This window comes from Pipistrellus kuhlii, unplaced genomic scaffold, assembly GCF_014108245.1.
Source record: "Pipistrellus kuhlii isolate mPipKuh1 unplaced genomic scaffold, mPipKuh1.p scaffold_m20_p_20, whole genome shotgun sequence".
Lineage (NCBI taxonomy): Eukaryota > Metazoa > Chordata > Mammalia > Chiroptera > Vespertilionidae > Pipistrellus > Pipistrellus kuhlii.
In genome coordinates, this window is record NW_023425516.1 from 215,001 (window position 1) to 233,015 (window position 18,015).

General features: G+C 49.1%; 1 protein-coding gene across 4 annotated transcripts in view; it reads left to right on the forward strand.

Annotated features, from left to right (window-relative positions):
- The window catches only part of OASL (2'-5'-oligoadenylate synthetase like), a 20,081-nt gene extending 10,219 nt beyond the window's left edge, over nt 1–9,862 (forward strand). The window contains exons 5-6 of one of the 4 annotated variants that reach the window (XM_045585366.1): nt 3,071–3,218; nt 8,026–8,115. In XM_045585366.1, the coding sequence (XP_045441322.1) occupies nt 3,071–3,218; nt 8,026–8,100 (223 nt within the window). In that variant the 3' untranslated portion in view covers nt 8,101–8,115. Of the gene's footprint in view, nt 1–3,070; nt 3,219–8,025; nt 8,116–9,178 lie in introns of those variants that run through there. The other 3 variants (XM_045585368.1, XM_045585367.1, XM_036448757.2) reach the window with 3 other exon arrangements.
- Nucleotides 9,863–18,015: the final 8,153 nt, after the last annotated feature.

Consider the following 18,015-nt stretch of genomic DNA (forward strand, 5'->3'; position numbering starts at 1 on the left):
GGGGGTGTCCCAGGCAGGAGAGAGCGGAGGGGGGTGCGGCCCCGCTCCCCACACCCGTCCCAGGCAGGAGAGAGCGGAGGGGGTGTCCCAGGCAGGAGAGAGCGGAGGGGGGTGCGGCCCCGCTCCCCACACCCGCTCCCCCACACCCGTCCCAGGCAGGAGAGAGCGGAGGGGGGTGTCCCAGGCAGGAGAGAGCGGAGGGAGGTGCGGCCCGGCTCCCCACACCCGCTCCCCCACACCCGTCCCAGGCAGGAGAGAGCGGAGGGGGGTGCGGGCCTCGCTCCCCCACACCCGTCCCAGGCAGGAGAGAGCGGAGGGGGGTGTCCCAGGCAGGAGAGAGAGGAGGGAGGAGGGAGGTGCGGGCCCCGCTCCCCACACCCGTCCCAGGCAGGAGAGAGCGGAGTGGGGTGTCCCAGGCAGGAGAGAGAGGAGGGAGGTGCTCTGGGTGTCTCTCTTTTGGGAAGGGAGCTTTATTAAGCAGCAAGGCTGCCAGGAAATCGTGACCTGGCCGCCTTCACAAGCCGCCAGGGCCTTAGCAGCTAGGGGCCTTTTCCTTGGCCCTCAAGCCCCCGCCCCCTCCGACCTTGGCCCTCAGAAGAGCAGTTCAGTGTTGTTTATTTATTTACTTATTTTTCCTTATTTTTAAAATATATTTTATTGATTTTTTACAGAGAGAAAGAGAGAGGGATAGAGAGTTAGAAACATCAATGAGAGAGAGTCATCGATCAGCTGCCTCTTGCACACCCCCTACCGGGGATGTGCCCGCAACCAAGGTACATGCCCTTGACCGGAATCGAACCCGGGACCTTTCAGTCCGCAGGCTGATGCTCTATCCACTGAGCCAAACCGGTTTCGGCACTTCAGTATTTTTTAGAGAGAGCATGAGAAAGTGGGAAGAATCATGGAGACCCACGTTTAATCCAGTGCGGCCTCGGTTCCTTCTCGGTGAGACAGGAGCCGCCGGCACCACGGATGGGGGACTGTGTGGCCGGGGGAAACGCCGCGAAGGGCCCGTGTGGCGCCGGGTACACGGTCACGATCGCGTCTCCCAGGGCAGCGCCTGCGGCCCTCTGCCTGGTGGCAGCTGGTGGATAAACAGCCCCGCTCCCTCCCATCGCAGACCCAGGGGCTCGCTCTGGGTCCCGCCTGCTGCATGGTTAATCCCAGCGTCCCTCCCCGGAGACTACCTTCAGCCGCCCTGCAGCAATCACTTGGACACACACCCCTAGGGGCACCCTTCCTGCCTTCTCCCGTCCCCGCTCCTCATCAGGACTCCTGGGTCTCCTCCTGAGTCAAGTCCTTTCCTTGGGAATCTGCCGCGGGGAGAACCCAGCCTGAGACTGTTCTTTGCAGTAGAAGGTCTAAGTCAGTGCAAGCCATGTCACAGGAATGTTTGTTGCTCTTTTACGTGAGTGATGGTTTTGTGTGTGTTTGTTTGTTTGTTTGTTTGTTTGTTTTCAAACAAGGAAGACAAGCCTGGTCTCCTTAAGAAAAGAGGGCTGATTATAAGGATGCCCAGGAAATTGAGGCTGGAAACCATCAGGACCTGACAAACCTTTGGCTCCCTCTCTCCCTGACACTCTGCCTCACTGCCCACACTCTTTCCTCTCTGTTCTGCTTCTCTCCCACCCACCCTGCTTCCACTTACTTACATCCCTGGTCCAAACTCCCGAGAGAGCGAGGCTGGCCACTGGGCAGCAGCCCTGTGTATCGGGTCCCCAGATGGGCCACTCTGGGTCAGGTGACCCCCCCCTCCGCAGCCTGCCTTCTCCAGGGTGATTCAGGAGCCGGGGTGTTGGGAGTAACAAGCTTGGAGCCTAAAATGTTCCGCTCACTCCAGTAGCCCGCTGTCACATTCTGTCACCTGGAGCCACGGCTCCCTCCTAAGTCCGAAGCCCCGGGAACAGGCCGGCTCCTATCACAGGCGTGGCGTCCAACACACGTTGTCACATGAGCAACCCAAGGAAACTAACCCTGAGCCTAAGCCCCTCCAAGCTTGTATCCCTTAAAACATTCCCCCAGCAGAGGAGTGACACCTAGAGGCCACTCCAATCCCGTTGGAGGAGGAATCCCACCTGCTGGCTGTGAGGCTGAGGGAGGTCTATGTGCCTCAGTTTCCTCATCTGTAAAATGGGGAACACTAGTTGGAATTGTAAGGATTAAAAGAGGGAAATTCACATAGGGCTTGTCCCAGTACCTCAAATATCAGTAGTTGGGGAAGGAGGAGTTATTATTTAAAATGATTCAGCAGCTCTAACCTCCAACTTATGTGGCCTGTCAGCAAAACCTTTGAACTTGAGAGGCCCACCTTCCTGGGTGGGCATCTGATATTGCTTTACCATGCCTTTGGCATCTCACCCTTCCCCCCCATCATCATCATCATCATCATCATCATCAAAATTCCTTTAAAAATATTTTTATTGCCGAGACCGGTTTGGCTCAGAGGATATAGCGTCCGCCTGCGGACTGAAAGGTCTGGGGTTCAATTCCGGTCAGGGGCATGTATAATACCTGGGTTGCGGGCACATCCCCAGTAGGGGGTGTGCAAGAGGCAGCTGATCGATGATCCTCTCTCATCGATGTTTCTAACTCTCTATCCCTCTCTCTTCCTCTCTATAAAAATCAATAAAATATATTTAAAATTTTTTTTTATTGATTTCAGAGAGGAAGGAGAGGGAGAGAGAGAAACATCAGTAATGAGAGAGAATCATTGATGGGCTGCCTCCTGCACACCCCCTACAGGGGATCAAGCCCGAAACCCAGGCATGTGCCTAAACGGGAATAAAACTGTGACCTCCTAGTTCATAGATCGACGCTCAGCCACTGAGCCATGCCCACTGGGTAAATTTTCTTACAAACATCTAGAGAATTCTCCCCAAGAGGAGTTCTTGGAAATCTAATGGTCTCTGTGCTGTTACCCTCCAGCAATGTCTCTGAGCCCGCGTGGACTGAGGGCTCGGGCTCCGGACATGCAGATGCTCAGGCCTGGAAGAGGTGACATCTGAGAAGGCTTCTTTCTGGCCAGGACTCCAAACCGGAAAGAGCCTGGGACCCTCTCCCTGTGTTGCAGGCCCATCATCCTGGACCCGGCCGACCCCACCCACAACGTGGCGGAAGGGTACAGATGGGACATAGTGGCCCAGAGGGCCTGCCAGTGCCTGAAGCAGGACTGTTGCTATGACAGCGAAGACAACCCAGTCCCCAGCTGGAATGTGAAGGTATGGCTCTCCCCTCTGGGCTGCTGTCAGGGGCGTGAAGCCAGAATGAGATTAATGCATGGTGTTTACCTACTTATTTCTGTGTCAATGGAGCCAACAGGGCATCGGAGTCGGAAGTTTGAGTCCTGGCTGCACGACCCACCAGCTCTGTGAACTTGGGGAATTACTCAGCTCTCTGAGCCTCAGATTTCTTATCTTCCAATCCTTGTTCTGCTTTCCTTCCTTCTTCCATACCTCCCTGAGAATCAGCTCCGTGCTCCCAATCACTCCTTGCACAAACTGGGCTCGGGCAAGTCCAATCAGTCAGTCAGCTGTTTTGTGCTAGCACTGGGCTTGGAGCAAGTGGGGGGGGGGGTTTGGGGGATCAGTCTCTGAAACAAACTTGCACAAAACTGCTAAAGGACACCTGCATTTTGAGTTGTCTTAAAATGGATTGGAGCCTGGCTGGTGTGGCTCAGTGGTTGACCATCGACCTATGATCCAAGAGGTGGCAGTTCAATTCCCGGTCAGGGAAGATGGGGGCATGCAGGAGGCAACTGATCAATGATTCTCTCTCACCATTGATGTTTTTATCTCTCTCTCCCTCTCCCTTCCTCTCTGAAACCAATAAAAATACATTTTAAATAAATAAAAAGTGAAGGAAGGAAGGAAATGGATTGGAGAATTAGTTCTCTCATGTTCTCAAACTAGGCATTCTTTTTTTTTTTTTTAAGATGCAGTGAGAATTTTTTTTTAAATATTTTTTTATTGATTTTTTACAGAGAAGGATAGAGAGTTAGAAACATCGATGAGAATCATCGATCAGCTGCCTCTTGCACACCCCCTACTGGGGGATGTGCCCGCAACCAAGGTACATGCCCTTGACCGGAATCGAACCTGGGACCTTTCAATCCGCAGGCCGACGCTCTATCCACTGAGCCAAACCGGTTTCGGCAAACTAGGCATTCTTGATCAGTAAATCTTTCCTTGCTCCAAATTTGGGGAGGGGGGGGAATGTTAGAAGAATTACCAGAGAAGATACTCAGAAAACAAACAAAAAATACTAAATAACAGATAATATTACGTGAGTGATGCCAAACCTAAAGTACAGTCAAAGGCCATAACAATTTATTTTATTCACATTGAACTTTAAAATGTGCAAAGTGGCCGGGACTGGTTTGGCTCAGTGGATAGAGCGTCGGCCTGGGGACTGAAAGGTCTTGGGTTCGATTCCGGTCAAGGGCATGTACCTGGGTTGCGGGCACATCCCCAGTAGGGGGTGTGCAAGAGGCAGCTGATCGATGATCCTCTCTCATCGATGTTTCTAACTCTCTATCCCTCTCTCTTCCTCTCTATGAAAAATCAATAAAATATATTTTAAAAAATTAAAAAATAAAATGTGCGAAGTGCTTGTCCATTGATAATTTTGTAAAGTAGAAATGTCAAGTGTTATCATTATTACTAGAGGCCCGGAGCACCGGTGGGGTCCCTGGGCCTGGCCTGCACCCTCTCACAATTCGGGACCCCTCGGGGGATCTCGGACTGCTGATTTCGGCCCCATCCCCATAGGCCAGGCTAACCGGGCCTCTAGTATGTTTGTAAAATCTTTGGTTAATCTCTCCCCACCCTCCCTTTCCCCCTTCCCTCTGATATTCATCAGTCTGTTCCATGTTTCCATGCCTGTGTGTTAAGCGTTTGCCCCCTGGTGGTCAGTGCACATCATAGCTACTGGTTGAATGGTCTCTTAGGCTTTTATATAAATAGATTACTAGTAGCCCTGCACATGAATCTGTGCACCAGTAGCTCACCAGTAGCCTGCTGCTGCCCTCCAGTAGCTCTCTGCCCACTGCCCCGATCTCCTGTAGCTCCCCTGGCTCCCCTTACCCTTACCCCCCTCATAGCTTGCTGCCCTGCCCCCTCCCATAGCTCTCCACTGCCCCACCCTCCTGCTGCTCCGTGATTTGGTTGTTACACAGTCATTCATTGCACTTCATGGCATAACAACTATTTGCATATTACATCTTTATTATATACGATTATTGTTATCACTTATCATCACTTTACAGATGAAGAAACTGAGGCTCAGAAAGGTTAATTGACCAAGGTCACATTGCTAAGAGGCAGGAGGATTAGCACCCAGGTTTTTGTGAGGCTCTAGAAATAAGAAATAAATATTACCTCTGAATCACCAGAGAAGATTCCTTGAAGGAGACAGGGCCAGAGGTAGGCCTAAAAGCCAGGGAGGGGTATAATGAAGACAGAGACAGACAATAGTAGGGGAAGGCCTGGCATGGCGAGGTTGGGTGGGGGCGGGGGGGTAGCAAAAGGACGAAAATGGGAGACGTCTGTAATACTATTAACAATCTTTTTAAAATATATATATATATATTTTATTGATTTTACACAGAAAGGAATTGAGAGGGACAGAGAGTTAGAAATGTCGATGAGAGAGAAACATCGACCAGCTGCCTCTTGCACACCCCCTACTGGGGATGTGCCCGCAAACAAGGTACATGCCCTTGACCGGAATCGAACCCGGGACCTTTCAGTCTGCAGGCCAACGCTCTATCCACTGAGCCAAACGGGTCTCAGCTTAACAATCTTAATATATAAAAAGTCAGGGGCCGTCACGACCAAAACAACTGGACGGGTGACTGAACATCAGGCTGTATGGGGTGACCAGGACAGCAGGGAGGGGCAGTTGGGGGTGACCAGGCCAGCAGGAAGGGACAGTTGTAGGTGACCAGGCCAGCAGGGGGGAAGTTGGGGACAACCAGGCTGGCAGGGGGCAGTTGAGGGGAACCAGGTTGGCAGGGGGGGCAGTTGGAGGTGACCAGGATGGCAGGGATGCATTTGGGTTTACAAGGCTGGAAAGGGGGACAGTGAGGGTCAACCAGACCAGTGGGGGGGAGGGCAGTTATGGGTGACCAAACCAGCAGGGGGGCATTTATGGGTAACCAGCCGGTGGGGGAAGGGTAGTAGGGGTGATCAGGCCACCAAGGGATGCAGTTAGAGGTGATCAGGCAGACAGGCAGGTGAGAGTTAGGAGCCAGTGGTCCCAGATTGTGAGAGGAATGTCTGACTGCTGGTTTAACCTGATCCCCAGGATTGGGCCTAAACCAGCAGTTGGGTATCCCCTGAGGAGTCCCAGATTGGAAAGGGTGCAGGCTGGGCTGAGGGGATCCCCTCTAATGCATGAATTTCGTGCAATGGGCCTCTAATCTATATATATAAAAGCCTAAGCAACCATGCTATGGCATGCAATGACCACTGGGGGCAGACGCTCAACATGGAGTGGAAACCACAGGCATGGAAACATGGAACAGACTGATGAATCTCAGAGGGAAGTGGGGAGGGGCGAGGGCAGGAAGAGATTAATCAAAGATCTTATATGCGTACTAGAGGCCTGGTGCACAGATTTGTGCACTGGTGGGGTGCCTTGGCCTGGCCTGCACCCTCTCGCAATCCAGAACCCTCAGGGGATGTCAGAGAGCTGTTTTCATCCTGATCCCTGAAGGCCAGGCTGATGGACCCCACCAGTGCACAAAGTCATTCACTAGGCCTCTAATAAAATCTACAATCAGCCGAAACCGGTTTGGCTCAGTGGTGGAGCATCGGTCTGCGGACTGAAGGGTCCCAGGTTTGATTCCGGTCAGGGGCATGTACGTTAGTTGTGGGCACATCCCCGGTAGGGGGTGTGCAGGAGGCAGCTGGTCAATGTTTCTCTCTCATCAACATTTCTAGCTCTCTATCTCTCTCCCTTCCTCTCTGCAAAAAATCAATAAGATATTTTAAAATAAATAAAAATAAAATCTTAAAAAAATAAAATAAAAATAAATAAAATCTACAATCATAAAAGATGCAAATTGACTGTACCTTTGAGACATCCACCAGTCAATCAGGAGTGAGCATGCAAATTAACCCAACAAAGATGATGGGTTAATTTGCAAATGCAGGTGCTGAATGGCTGAGGGCGGGGCTGGATGCTTGGCAATGATGCCGGCATTCTGCACTGCCCCTGCCACTCAGGCCTCTGGGCAGCTTGGAAAGTTGGAAAGGCAGTTTTGGCCAGAGTGAAGGCAGTGCTGGCAGCCAGGGAAGGAAAGCCCATTCTTGCACAAATCTTTGTGCATCAGGCTTCTAGTCCTATAATAAAAGGGTAATATGCAAATAGACTGAACAGCAGAACAACTGAATCAAAGCATAATATGTTAATGATATGCTAAGGCTGTTCAACCACTTGCTATGATGTGCACTGACCACAAGGGATAGATGCTCTGACCTGTAGGTCAGCTTGCTGCTGGAGTCCGGCCTATCAGGACTGAGCAGGATGGGCTGGACACACTCTGGAGCCCTCCCACGGTCCCTCCCCTGCCCGATCGTGAACCAATGGGATACCTCAGCCTGGCCTGTGCCCTCTCGCAATCTGGGATCCCTCAGGGGATATCAGAGAGCCGGTTTCAGCCCAATCCCACACGCCACTTCCTTGGGAGGACACCAGACACAGGGCTCATGGCTGGTGAATGCAGCAGTGTGAGCCTCTCCCAATGGGGACTGATTGGGGACGAGCCTGCGGCAGGCACAGTGGGGCTGGGATGAGTGGGAGGAGCAGGCAGGAGCTGCAGGCGGCCTTGAATTGCAGGTTTCCATCTGATCCCTGCAGGCCACCCAGAGGGACCCACCAGGGCACAAATTCGTACACTGGGCCTTTAGTAAAGTAAAAAATAAATAAATAAATAAAAAGCCAGGGAAGGATAGACACTAAGAACAGAGGGCACTCCGTCCAGGTGGAGGGTCAGGTGGGGAGAGAGGGGTTTGGTGGGGAGAGAGGGCACAGGACTGGAGGTGTGTGATGGAACTTCTGCTTGGAGAAGGGGCAGAAGTAGAACCAGAGGCTCTCTGATAAGGTGCAGGATGACAGACTGGAGGCCACCAGCTGAATGAGCCCACAGTGGGCTGAAACGTGTACGCCTCTGGGGTTTTCCTAACCAGACAAACCATCGTGCAAAGACTTTTATCTTGACTATGCTGGGCCTCTGTTCCTTCTAGAAAGGATCAACTAGAGGGCCAGCCTTCTCAGCACCTTCCAGGTGTGTCCTTCAGCCACCTGGGATTCTCAGGCCCTTGAGTGTGGCCTCTGATGTTGGAGCAGGTTCAAATGTCTCCTCTACTCCTTACTACCTCTGTGAGGTAGTAAACCACTTCTCTCTCTCTCTCTCTCTCTCTCTCTCTCTCTCTCTCTCTCTCTCTCTTTCACACACACACACACACACACACACACACACACAAACACTAGGAGTCCAGTGCACGAATTCATGAACCTTGAAAGGAACTGTGGGCCGAGAGGCTGTGGTGAGCACAGGGGCAGGTCTCGGCTCATCCTCTGTGCCCCTGCCCAGCCCCTCCCACCATGGCCCCCGGTCCCCTGTCTGCTGGCAGCCCCTTGCATGCCCCCTGGCGGTTAGCACACATCATAGCGACCAGTTGTTTGGGTGTTCTGCCATTCAATCTATTTGCATATTAGCCTTTTATTGTACAGGATATATATTTTTATTGATTTCTGAGAGGAAAGAAGAGATAGAAACATCTATGATGAGAGAGAATCATTGATTGGCTGCCTCCTGCATGCCCCTACTGGGGATCGAGCCCACAACCTGGGCACATGTGCTAGCCGGCCATTGAACCTTGACCTCCTGGTTCACGGTCAATGCTCAGCCACGGAGCCATGCTGACTGGGCCGCTTCACCCTTCTTGACCACAATGTCCTCATCTGGACATCAATAGGAGAAGCACCCCCTCCTAGGGCTGCCGAGAGAATAAAATGCATTAAGAAGAGAATAAAAGGCACCAGCACAGGGCCTGGACGGTGGCTGGCACTCCCTGAACGTTTGCTGCTGTTGGGAAGATGAGGGCCGGTAAGGGGGACTGTGGCATGTCAGACAGAGGAGCGTGGTCACTCCACCCTCTCCTCTCTCTTGCAGAAGGCACGAGACATCCAGCTGACCGTGGAGCAGGGGGGCCGCCCGGATTGCGTCCTCACGGTGAACCCGTATGACCCCATAAGGAAGGTTAAAGAGAAGATCTGGCGGGGACCGTGCTCCTCGGGCAGGCAGCAGCGTCTGTCCTTCCAGGCTCCGGGCGGCGAGCGGAAGCTCCTCAGCAGCCGGTGCTCCCTGGCCAAGTTCGGGATATTCTGCGACACGCGCGTCTCCCTGCTGGAGACCATCCCCCCGGAGATCCAGGTCTTCGTGAAGAACCCGGAAGGCGGGAGCCACGCCTACGCCATCGACCCCAACAGCTACGTGCTGGGCCTGAAGCAGCAGATAGAAGACAGGCAGGGGCTGCTCCGGAAGCAGCAGGAGCTGCAGTTCCTGGGCCAGGTCCTGCAGGACTGGTCGGCGTTGGGGAGCTACGGCATCAAGGACAGCGACACCCTCATCCTGTCCAAGAAGAGAGACACAGATTTCCCCTTTCTGCCCTGCTGCCTTCCCCGGGGGACCCTCTCTGGGCGTCCTGCCCTCTAACCCAGGATTCACCCTGTCAATCACTCCATCAGCTCCTCTTCACCAGCTTTGTAAAGAGTTACCCCAGCCCTCCCTGCAGTGGAAGAATGAGGAGAGTGTGAGAGATTAGATATGCTTTAACATAAAAACGTTCAAACCTGTGAAGAATCTTTGTGGGTTTATTTGAGCCAAACTGTGGACAATTGCCGGGAAGCAGAACCTCAAGGAATTGAGATAATGCTCCAGAGAAAGGCAGGTTACAGTGATATTTATACATGGCAATCTGATGGTCCTCCTTTCCTCTAGTTCAGGGGTCGGCAACCTTTAAGACATAAAGAGCCACTTGGACCCGTTTCCGAAGGAAAAAAAAACCTGGGAGCCGCAAAACCATTGCGACATTTAAAACAAATATAACGCTGCATATATTGTTTCTTACCTTAATGCTATATACAGGATCGTGCAGTTAGCTGTCAATCTGAAGAAAAAAAGGACTTTTTCACTTATCAATGTAAAATATATTTTTGCAAATTAATAGCTAATTAAAATATTTAATTTACCTGGTTAATGGGATTTTTGCTCCTGAACCTCAGTGCACAGTGTCAGCACGTCAGGGCTGTAAGACGTTACCTTCATTTTCACACGGGCTTGCAAGTTGTCGGAGCCGTGGTGAAGCTTCAAAGAGCCGCATGTGGCTCTGGAGCCGTAGGTTGCCGACACCTGCTCTAGTTGATGGAAACACGTAAACCCCACCTGCAGCCAGACATTCCTGAGTTCTGAACCACCAATCAGCACCTGCCAAATACCCTAAGCCCCCCCCCCATTCCTAAGTCCCTAGGTCCCTAATCACCAATCAGCATGTGCTGAGTGCCCTAAGCCCCGCCCCCTATCCTTAAAGGTGCTTGTACCCTGGCCCTCGCTCTCTTCTGCTCTCTTCCGCCTCTCTCTCTGGAAGCAGGTGGCAGGGGAGCTTTTCCCTCCAATAAAGCCTGTGTCCTGCCATCCTGGTCTCCGGTTTCCTTCTCTATTTAATCTATCTCAATCAAAGGAAGGGACGTAGGTGGGTTACATAAAATCCATTGGTGTTAGACTAGAGAGGCAGGAGAAAGCAAAGTGGAGGTGGGGTTAACCCTTGGGACTGGATAAAAAGTAAAATGATAGACATATACTCAGGTGGGTGCAGGAACAATGAACATGATAATAAAGGAATTTGTGGTCTACATCCTGGCACCCAGGCACATTAGGTTGTGCCCAAGGGGTCCAGAAAAAGGGAAGTTACCAGTTACCCAGACATTTTAAGAGAATCCTATATAATAAGAGGTAATATGCAAATTGACCATCACTCCAACAGATAAAGATGGCCGCCCCATGTGGACACAAGATGACCTGCAACAAGATGGCCAGCACGGGAGGGTAGTTGTGGGTGATCATTCCAGCAGGGGAGGGCAGTGGAGGGCAGTGGAGGTTGGGGGACTCAGGACTGCAGGAGAGGGCAGTTAGGGGCAACCAGGCTGGCAGGGGAGCAGTTAGGCATCAATCAGGCTGGCAGGGGAGTGGTTAGGGGGTGATTAGGTTGGCAGTCAGAAGTGGTTAGGGGCAATCAGGCAGGCAGGCAGGGGATCAGTTCCTGGATTGTGAGAGGGATGTCCCAGATTGGAGAGGGTGCAGGCTGGACTGAGGGACACCTCCCCACTCCCATGCACGAATTTTGTGCACCGGGCCTCTAGTGTTATTATAGATGCAAAGAGATAGGTCCAGTTAAGGCACATGTGTCAAACACAAGGCCCGCGGGCCAAATCCGTCCCGCCAGGCCTTGCAATGTGGCCCGCACCGCGCTGTCATCACTGCACTCCGCTGCGTTTCCATCACAATGACAGTTTATGACTGTTCAGTAAACCATTCGGCCCGCGATTTAGGCTGGATTTTAGATTTTGGCCCCTTCTCTGATTGAGTTCGACACCCCTAAGTTAAGGTAAAGGCTGACCTTTTTGGTGAAGATACCAGCCTAGGAAATAATTACCCACCATAAATTCTTTTAGTTAAAGTTTAATTTCAGGCCATCCTTTGTAGTTACTTTAGGTCTCTGAATTTTCAAGACCACCATGCAGGCCTCCCCTCAGTCTGTCAGGTTAGCATGTGGCCCCTTTCATCCACAATACAAATGAACAGACCACATATGACAATAGAATTCTGACCCACAATTTCTGCAGCCACCACTTTGGGAAGCTAAACCACAACCTGTGCAGCAATCAACACAAAATCGTCAGGACTTGGTCAATAACTGCCAGTTTCCTTAACCTCCCTCCCCCTCCCCCATATTTTTCAACTCATGACCAACCAGAGGAAACCGAATAACCTCTCTAACAATCAGGTAGGATGATGTCCTGCTTCTAGATAGTCCACCTATAGTCAACCTCAGTCAGGGCACACCTGAGGCCTTCTCTCCTTTCCTCTATAAAACTTTCCCATTGCCTGTCTTCGAGTCTGCCAAATGCAGGGATGTTGGGAATAAATAACCTTTGTTTATTCTCTTTTGGATAGTTTTAATTTCTTTCCACTGGTGCGAATGCTGTCCTAGTGGTTATTGCTTAATCCTTTGAGCCTCAGAGTGGTCATCACCATTGTCTACAACCTGCCAGGGGCTGGGGCCATACTCTGTGTTGTGGTACTTCTCGCCCTCCTCACTTTCAATCCTATATAATAAAAGGCCAGTGACCATAAGCGTAATTCCAGAAAGACTGCTTGAACAGTCACTATGAAGTGTGGGCCGGTGAGGGGAACTGGCTGGCTGGCGGCAGCTGCGGGAAGGGACTGGGGACTGGCAAGCAGGTGGAAGATGGGCCTGATTGCAGGCTAGGCCTAGGTACCCTACCCATGCATGATTTCATGCACCGGGCCACTAGTAGAATATAAAATGCATCTTATGATTGGTTCTCAGAAATGTACCCATGTAGTCTGCCTAATTCCCACCTCTTTTTGCCTTCAGGGGAATGGGGAATAGAGTGGCTCCTTTCCCTGGGGTAGATAGGCTAGACCCTGCCCTTCCCATCTTTGTACCCTTCACATTGTAGTAATGGACATACTCATGTGTGTGTGTGTGTGTGTGTGTGTGTGTGTGTGTGTGTGTTCGTGTTTCAAAGAATTAGTCACCTTCCTCTCTTTCATAGTAGAAAAGCACAAGCCAGGAAGTTTATTTTAATAAAAATTTTAAATTTTTCCAATGGATGCAAAACTCTGGGGAGGGAGGGCATGTATGAGATTGGGGTGGGGGAGCAATGGTAAGATATCTTAATTTAAAAAATAATTTAAAAATAAAAATTTTGAAGGAGAAACCAAGATGGCGGCATAGTTAAATGGCTAACTGCAGCCTCACACAACAATTTCAAAAAATATAACTAAAATACAAAATGGACATTATTCAGAACTACAGGAAAGTTGACTGACTGGAAATTCTACTAGAAGGAAAGAGAAAACCAGAAGGAAAATCAGAGGAGCTGTAAAAGGCTAAGGTACGGAAACACGGTGAGCACGTGGGGAGAGGACAGAGTCGGACAGGAGGGGGCAGCTGAGTGTCTGGCTGGTGTTCCCTAGAGAGGAAGGAGATAAAAGCTGTGGACTGTGCTGAACCCAAGTTCCAACTGCACTGAACCCCGGTTCTGGCGAGACCCTGGGGACCAAGGCTCATACAGAGAAAATCTAGGCTGTAAGGTGGAAACTCAGGGGAGCAGTGAAAGGCAGAGCCCAGGAGGCATGCATGTGAATGCCGCGCAGAAAACAGACTGTTGACTCTGCTGCTAGATGGCCCTAACGGGAAGGAGACAAAAGCTCTGGACTGTGCTGAGCTCCAGTTCCAGGCAAGACCCTGAGGACCCAGCTCATACGGAGGGAATCTGGGCTGTAAGGCGGAAACTCAGGGGAGTGGCAAAAGTCAGAGCTCTGGAGGCGTGCATGTGAATGCACGCAGAGGACGGACTGTTGACTGTGCCGCTGGAGTGCCCAGGTGGGAAGGAGACAAAAGCTCCAGACTGCTTTGAACCCCACTTCCAACCTCATTTCTAACTGCACTGAACCCCAGTTCCGGGCACATTGGGGGAGAGACTAGACTGTCTGGTATTGGGCGAAACTCAAGAGCACCTTTCTCTCACAGGTGTTTGCAGTGAGTACTGAAGGACACTGAGACTCAAGAACCTCATAGGGCGGGTCTGATGGGAAGCCAAGGCTGTAGGCTCCACCCTGAAACTCCACCCCATCCAAGCTGAGCACAGAGGCTTTTGCAATTTTCCAAGTCTAGTCGAACAAGGTTGTCTCCCAGCATAGACACAGTCTATCCTCACAGCCAATTGGCCTGGAGGTCAGTTCCTCCCAGTGATACCAACAACAATCAAGACTTAACTACAATAAGGCTTTACACATAGTCCACAATGGGGTGCACCAAGGGTGTCCACCTCAGGTAACTGGGAGACTGACCCACTGAACCATATAGGACACCTTAGCACACAAAGCCACTCTACCAACTCAGGGAAGCAGCGAAAATGCCAAGACAAGGAAACAGATCACAAATGAAAGAAATCGAAAACAACAAGCAACTGGATATAGAGTTCAAAACCACACTTATAAGGTTTTTAAAGAATTTCTTAGAAAAGGCCGATAAAATAAACGAGACCTATGAGGATATGAAAAGGGATCAACTAGAAATAAAGAATACATTGTCTGAAATAAAAAATATACAGAGTCCTAAAAACAGAATGGAAGATCTCAAGAATCAAGTCAAAGATTTGGAACACACAGAGCCAGAGGACACTCCTCTGTGCTAAAATTTAAAAAGAAGACAAGAGAATCCAGAAAGTTGAAGATAGTGTAAGAAACCTCTGGGACAACTTCAAGCAAACCAACATCAGAATTATGGGGGTCCCAGAAGAAGAGAGAGCAAGATACCGAAAACATATTGGAAGAAATAGTGAAAGAAAACTTCCCCCACCTGGTGAAAGAATTAGACTTACAAGTCCAGGAAGTGCACAGAACCCCAAACAAAAGGAATCCAAAGAGGACCACACCAAGACACATCATAATTAAAATTCCAAGAGCAAAAAAAAAAAAATTCCAAGAGCAAAAGACACAGAATATTAAAAGCAGCAAGAGCAAAGCAGGTAGTTACCTATAAAGGAGCACCCATACGATTGTCAGCTGATTTCTCCACAGAAACCATGCAGGCCAGACAGGAATGGCAAGAAATATTCTAGGTGATGAATAACAAGAACTTACAGCCAAAAATACTCTACCCAGCAAAGCTATCACTCAGAATCGAAGGCCAGTAAAAGAGCTTCACAAAAAAAAAAAGCTAAAGGAGTTCATCACCGCCAAACCAGAATTATATGAATTGCTGAAGGGGGTTCTTTAGGAAGAAGAAGAAAATAAAGATTAAAAATTATGGACAACAAATACATAACTATCAACAAGTGAATCCAGAAACCAAGGGAATTAAAAAATCTGATGAACAATATTAACTGGTGAATATAATAGAAACAGGTATGGAAAGGGAGTAGACTGACGATTCTTGGGGAAAAGGGTAGTGGGGGTTGTGGGAAGAGACTGAACATAAACTGTGCACCTATGGATGAGGACAATGGGGAGTGGGGAAAGGGCAGAGGATGGGGTGGGAACCTGATGGAGGGGAGCAATGGAGGGGGAAAAATAAGGAACATTTGTAATAATATGAACAATAAAGATTTATTAAAAAATAATTAAAATAATAAAATTTTTAAATTTTAGCACAGTCAGCTTCAAAGATAAAACATGATGAAAAGCAATCCAAAGACAAAACAGATTTTGTTCATCCTTCATAGTGGAGTGTTCCATGTAACCACAGAGATTCTAATGATTTGGTCTTACTGGTTCTTAGGAGTCACTATTTTAAAGTTTCCAATGTGGCTCTGGATGGTTTGGCTCAGTGGATAAAGTATCAGCCTGAGGAATGAAGGATCCTGGGTTTGATTGTGGTCAAGGGCACCTGCTTGAGTTGTGGGCTCAATAGATAGGAGGCAGTCAGTCGATCAATGATTCTCTCTCCTCATTGATATTTCTATGTCTCTCTGTCCTTCCTCTCCAAAATCAATAAAAATCAATAAATAAAAGTTTCTAACATGCTAGAAAACTGCCAATGTTTCCCAAACCCAGCTACGCAGAATAGGATAATGGATCTCAAACTTTCCTGTGTGTTCTAATCACCTGGAGAACTTACTTAACTGCAGGTTGTAATTCAGTAAGACTAAGCTGAATCAAGGCTCTGCATTTCTTTTTTTTAAATTTATTTATTGATTAAGGTATCATATATTTGTCCTCAACCCTCCATTCCAATCACCCTCCCCTCCCCACTCATGTCCCTACCCCCCTATTGTCCTTGACTACTGGTTAGTCTCATATGTATGCACATAAGTTCTTTGGTTGATCTCTCCCTTTTATCCCCACCCTCCCTTTGAGGTCCAACAGTCTGACCCATGGCTCCTTATCTCTGGGTCTGTTCTTGTTCATCAGTCTATGTTGTTCACCATTTCCCCTAGATGAGTGAGATCATGTCCTACTGGAAATATACTTATAAGAATCAAAAATGAGATAAGCAATAATGGTTATGCTGAAAGGCATATGAATCAATCTGTAGTGAGTTTCTTTCTGGGCCAACAGTTCTTTTGAGACCCAATTTCAATGTCAAACAGTTCCTTATGTAAAAATGATATTTCAGTTCTGGATGTGGACAAATGGTGGTAATGCAGGTCCAACCCTCTCTGGTTTGGTCCTGGGCAACCTGCAGTGATACACAGCTGCTGACTGCTATTATGGCAAGGCGTCGTCAGCGTCTTCCATCTCTGGACTGCTTCTCTTCTGTCTTCATGGTTGGCGTAGTCCAGTCAATTCCTCTCTGTTGCCGGAATCCACATGGTCTCGGAGTTGTTTTCTGAAAATATACAAACATATTCTTGACCAAAAGTTAATAAAGGAACATTTTTTATAAAATTTTCTTGGGATCCTTTTTTGATTTTTGCCCAAATGATTTTTCTCTGGCTTGTTTTGACACCATTAAAAAAAAAAAATCTGCTACAGACCTGGTGCACCAGTGCACCAAAACCGGCTCTCCGACATCCCCCAAGGGGTCCTGGATAGTGAGAGGGTGCAGGCCAGGCCAAGGGACCCCATCAGTGCATGATCAGGGCCAGGGAGAGATGCTGGAGTTTGGCCAGCCAGGGAGGGGCTGTGGGAGGGCTCCAGGGCTTATCCAGCCTGTCTTGCTCAGTCCCTTCAGCCAGACCCCAGGGGCAAGCCTACCAGTTGGAGCATCTGCCCCCTGGTGGTTACTGCATATCATAGCAAGTAGTTGAGTGGTCTTAGCATATCATTAGCATATTGCACTTTGATTGGTTGAACAAACAACCAGACGATCAGACATTTAGCATATTAGGCTTTTATTATATAGGATATTTTTATTGATTTCAGAGAGGAGAGGGAGATGGAAACATCAATGATGAGAATCATTGATCAGCTGCCTCCTACACGCCCCACACAGGGAATTGAGCCTGCAACCCAGGCATGTGCCCCAACTGGGAATTGAACCATGACCTCCTGGTTCATAGGTCAATGCTCAACCATTGAGCCACACCAGTCTGGTTTCATTTTTTCTTTATTAATTATTACATATGTATCCTTATCCCACCTTGGGCTGCATTTTAACAGGTTTTCTAAGTTGTTTCTGATTCTCAGGTGGATTTCAGAATTCCTGGAATAAATGAATAATATTAAAACTAAATTGAATTAAAACCTGGGTGTTAACCCTGGTTTTGTCATTAACTCCTGTATGACCTTAGACAATTTCCTCCCTCTGAATGTCTCATTTTCTTCATCAATTAAAGGATAGAGCCGAAACTGGTTTGGCTCAGTGGATAGAGCGTCAGCCTGCAGACTGAGGGGTCCCAGATTCGATTCCTGTCAAAGGCATGTACCTTGGTTGTGAGCACATCCCCAGTGATCGATGTTTCTCTCTCATTGATGTTTCTAATTCTCTATTCCTCTTTCTTCCTCTCTGTAAAATATCAATAAAATATATATTTTTAAAAATCAATAAAATTGCCGAAACTGGTTTGGCTTAGTGGTAGAGCGTCAGTCTGCGAACTGAAAGGTCTCAGGTTCGATTCTGGTCAAGGGCATGTACATTGGTTGCGGGCACATCCCCTGTGGGGGGTGTGCAAGAGGCAGCTGGTCGATGTTTCTCTCTCATCGACGTTTCTAGCTCTCTCTCTCCCTTCCCTCTGTAAAAAATCAATTAAAATATA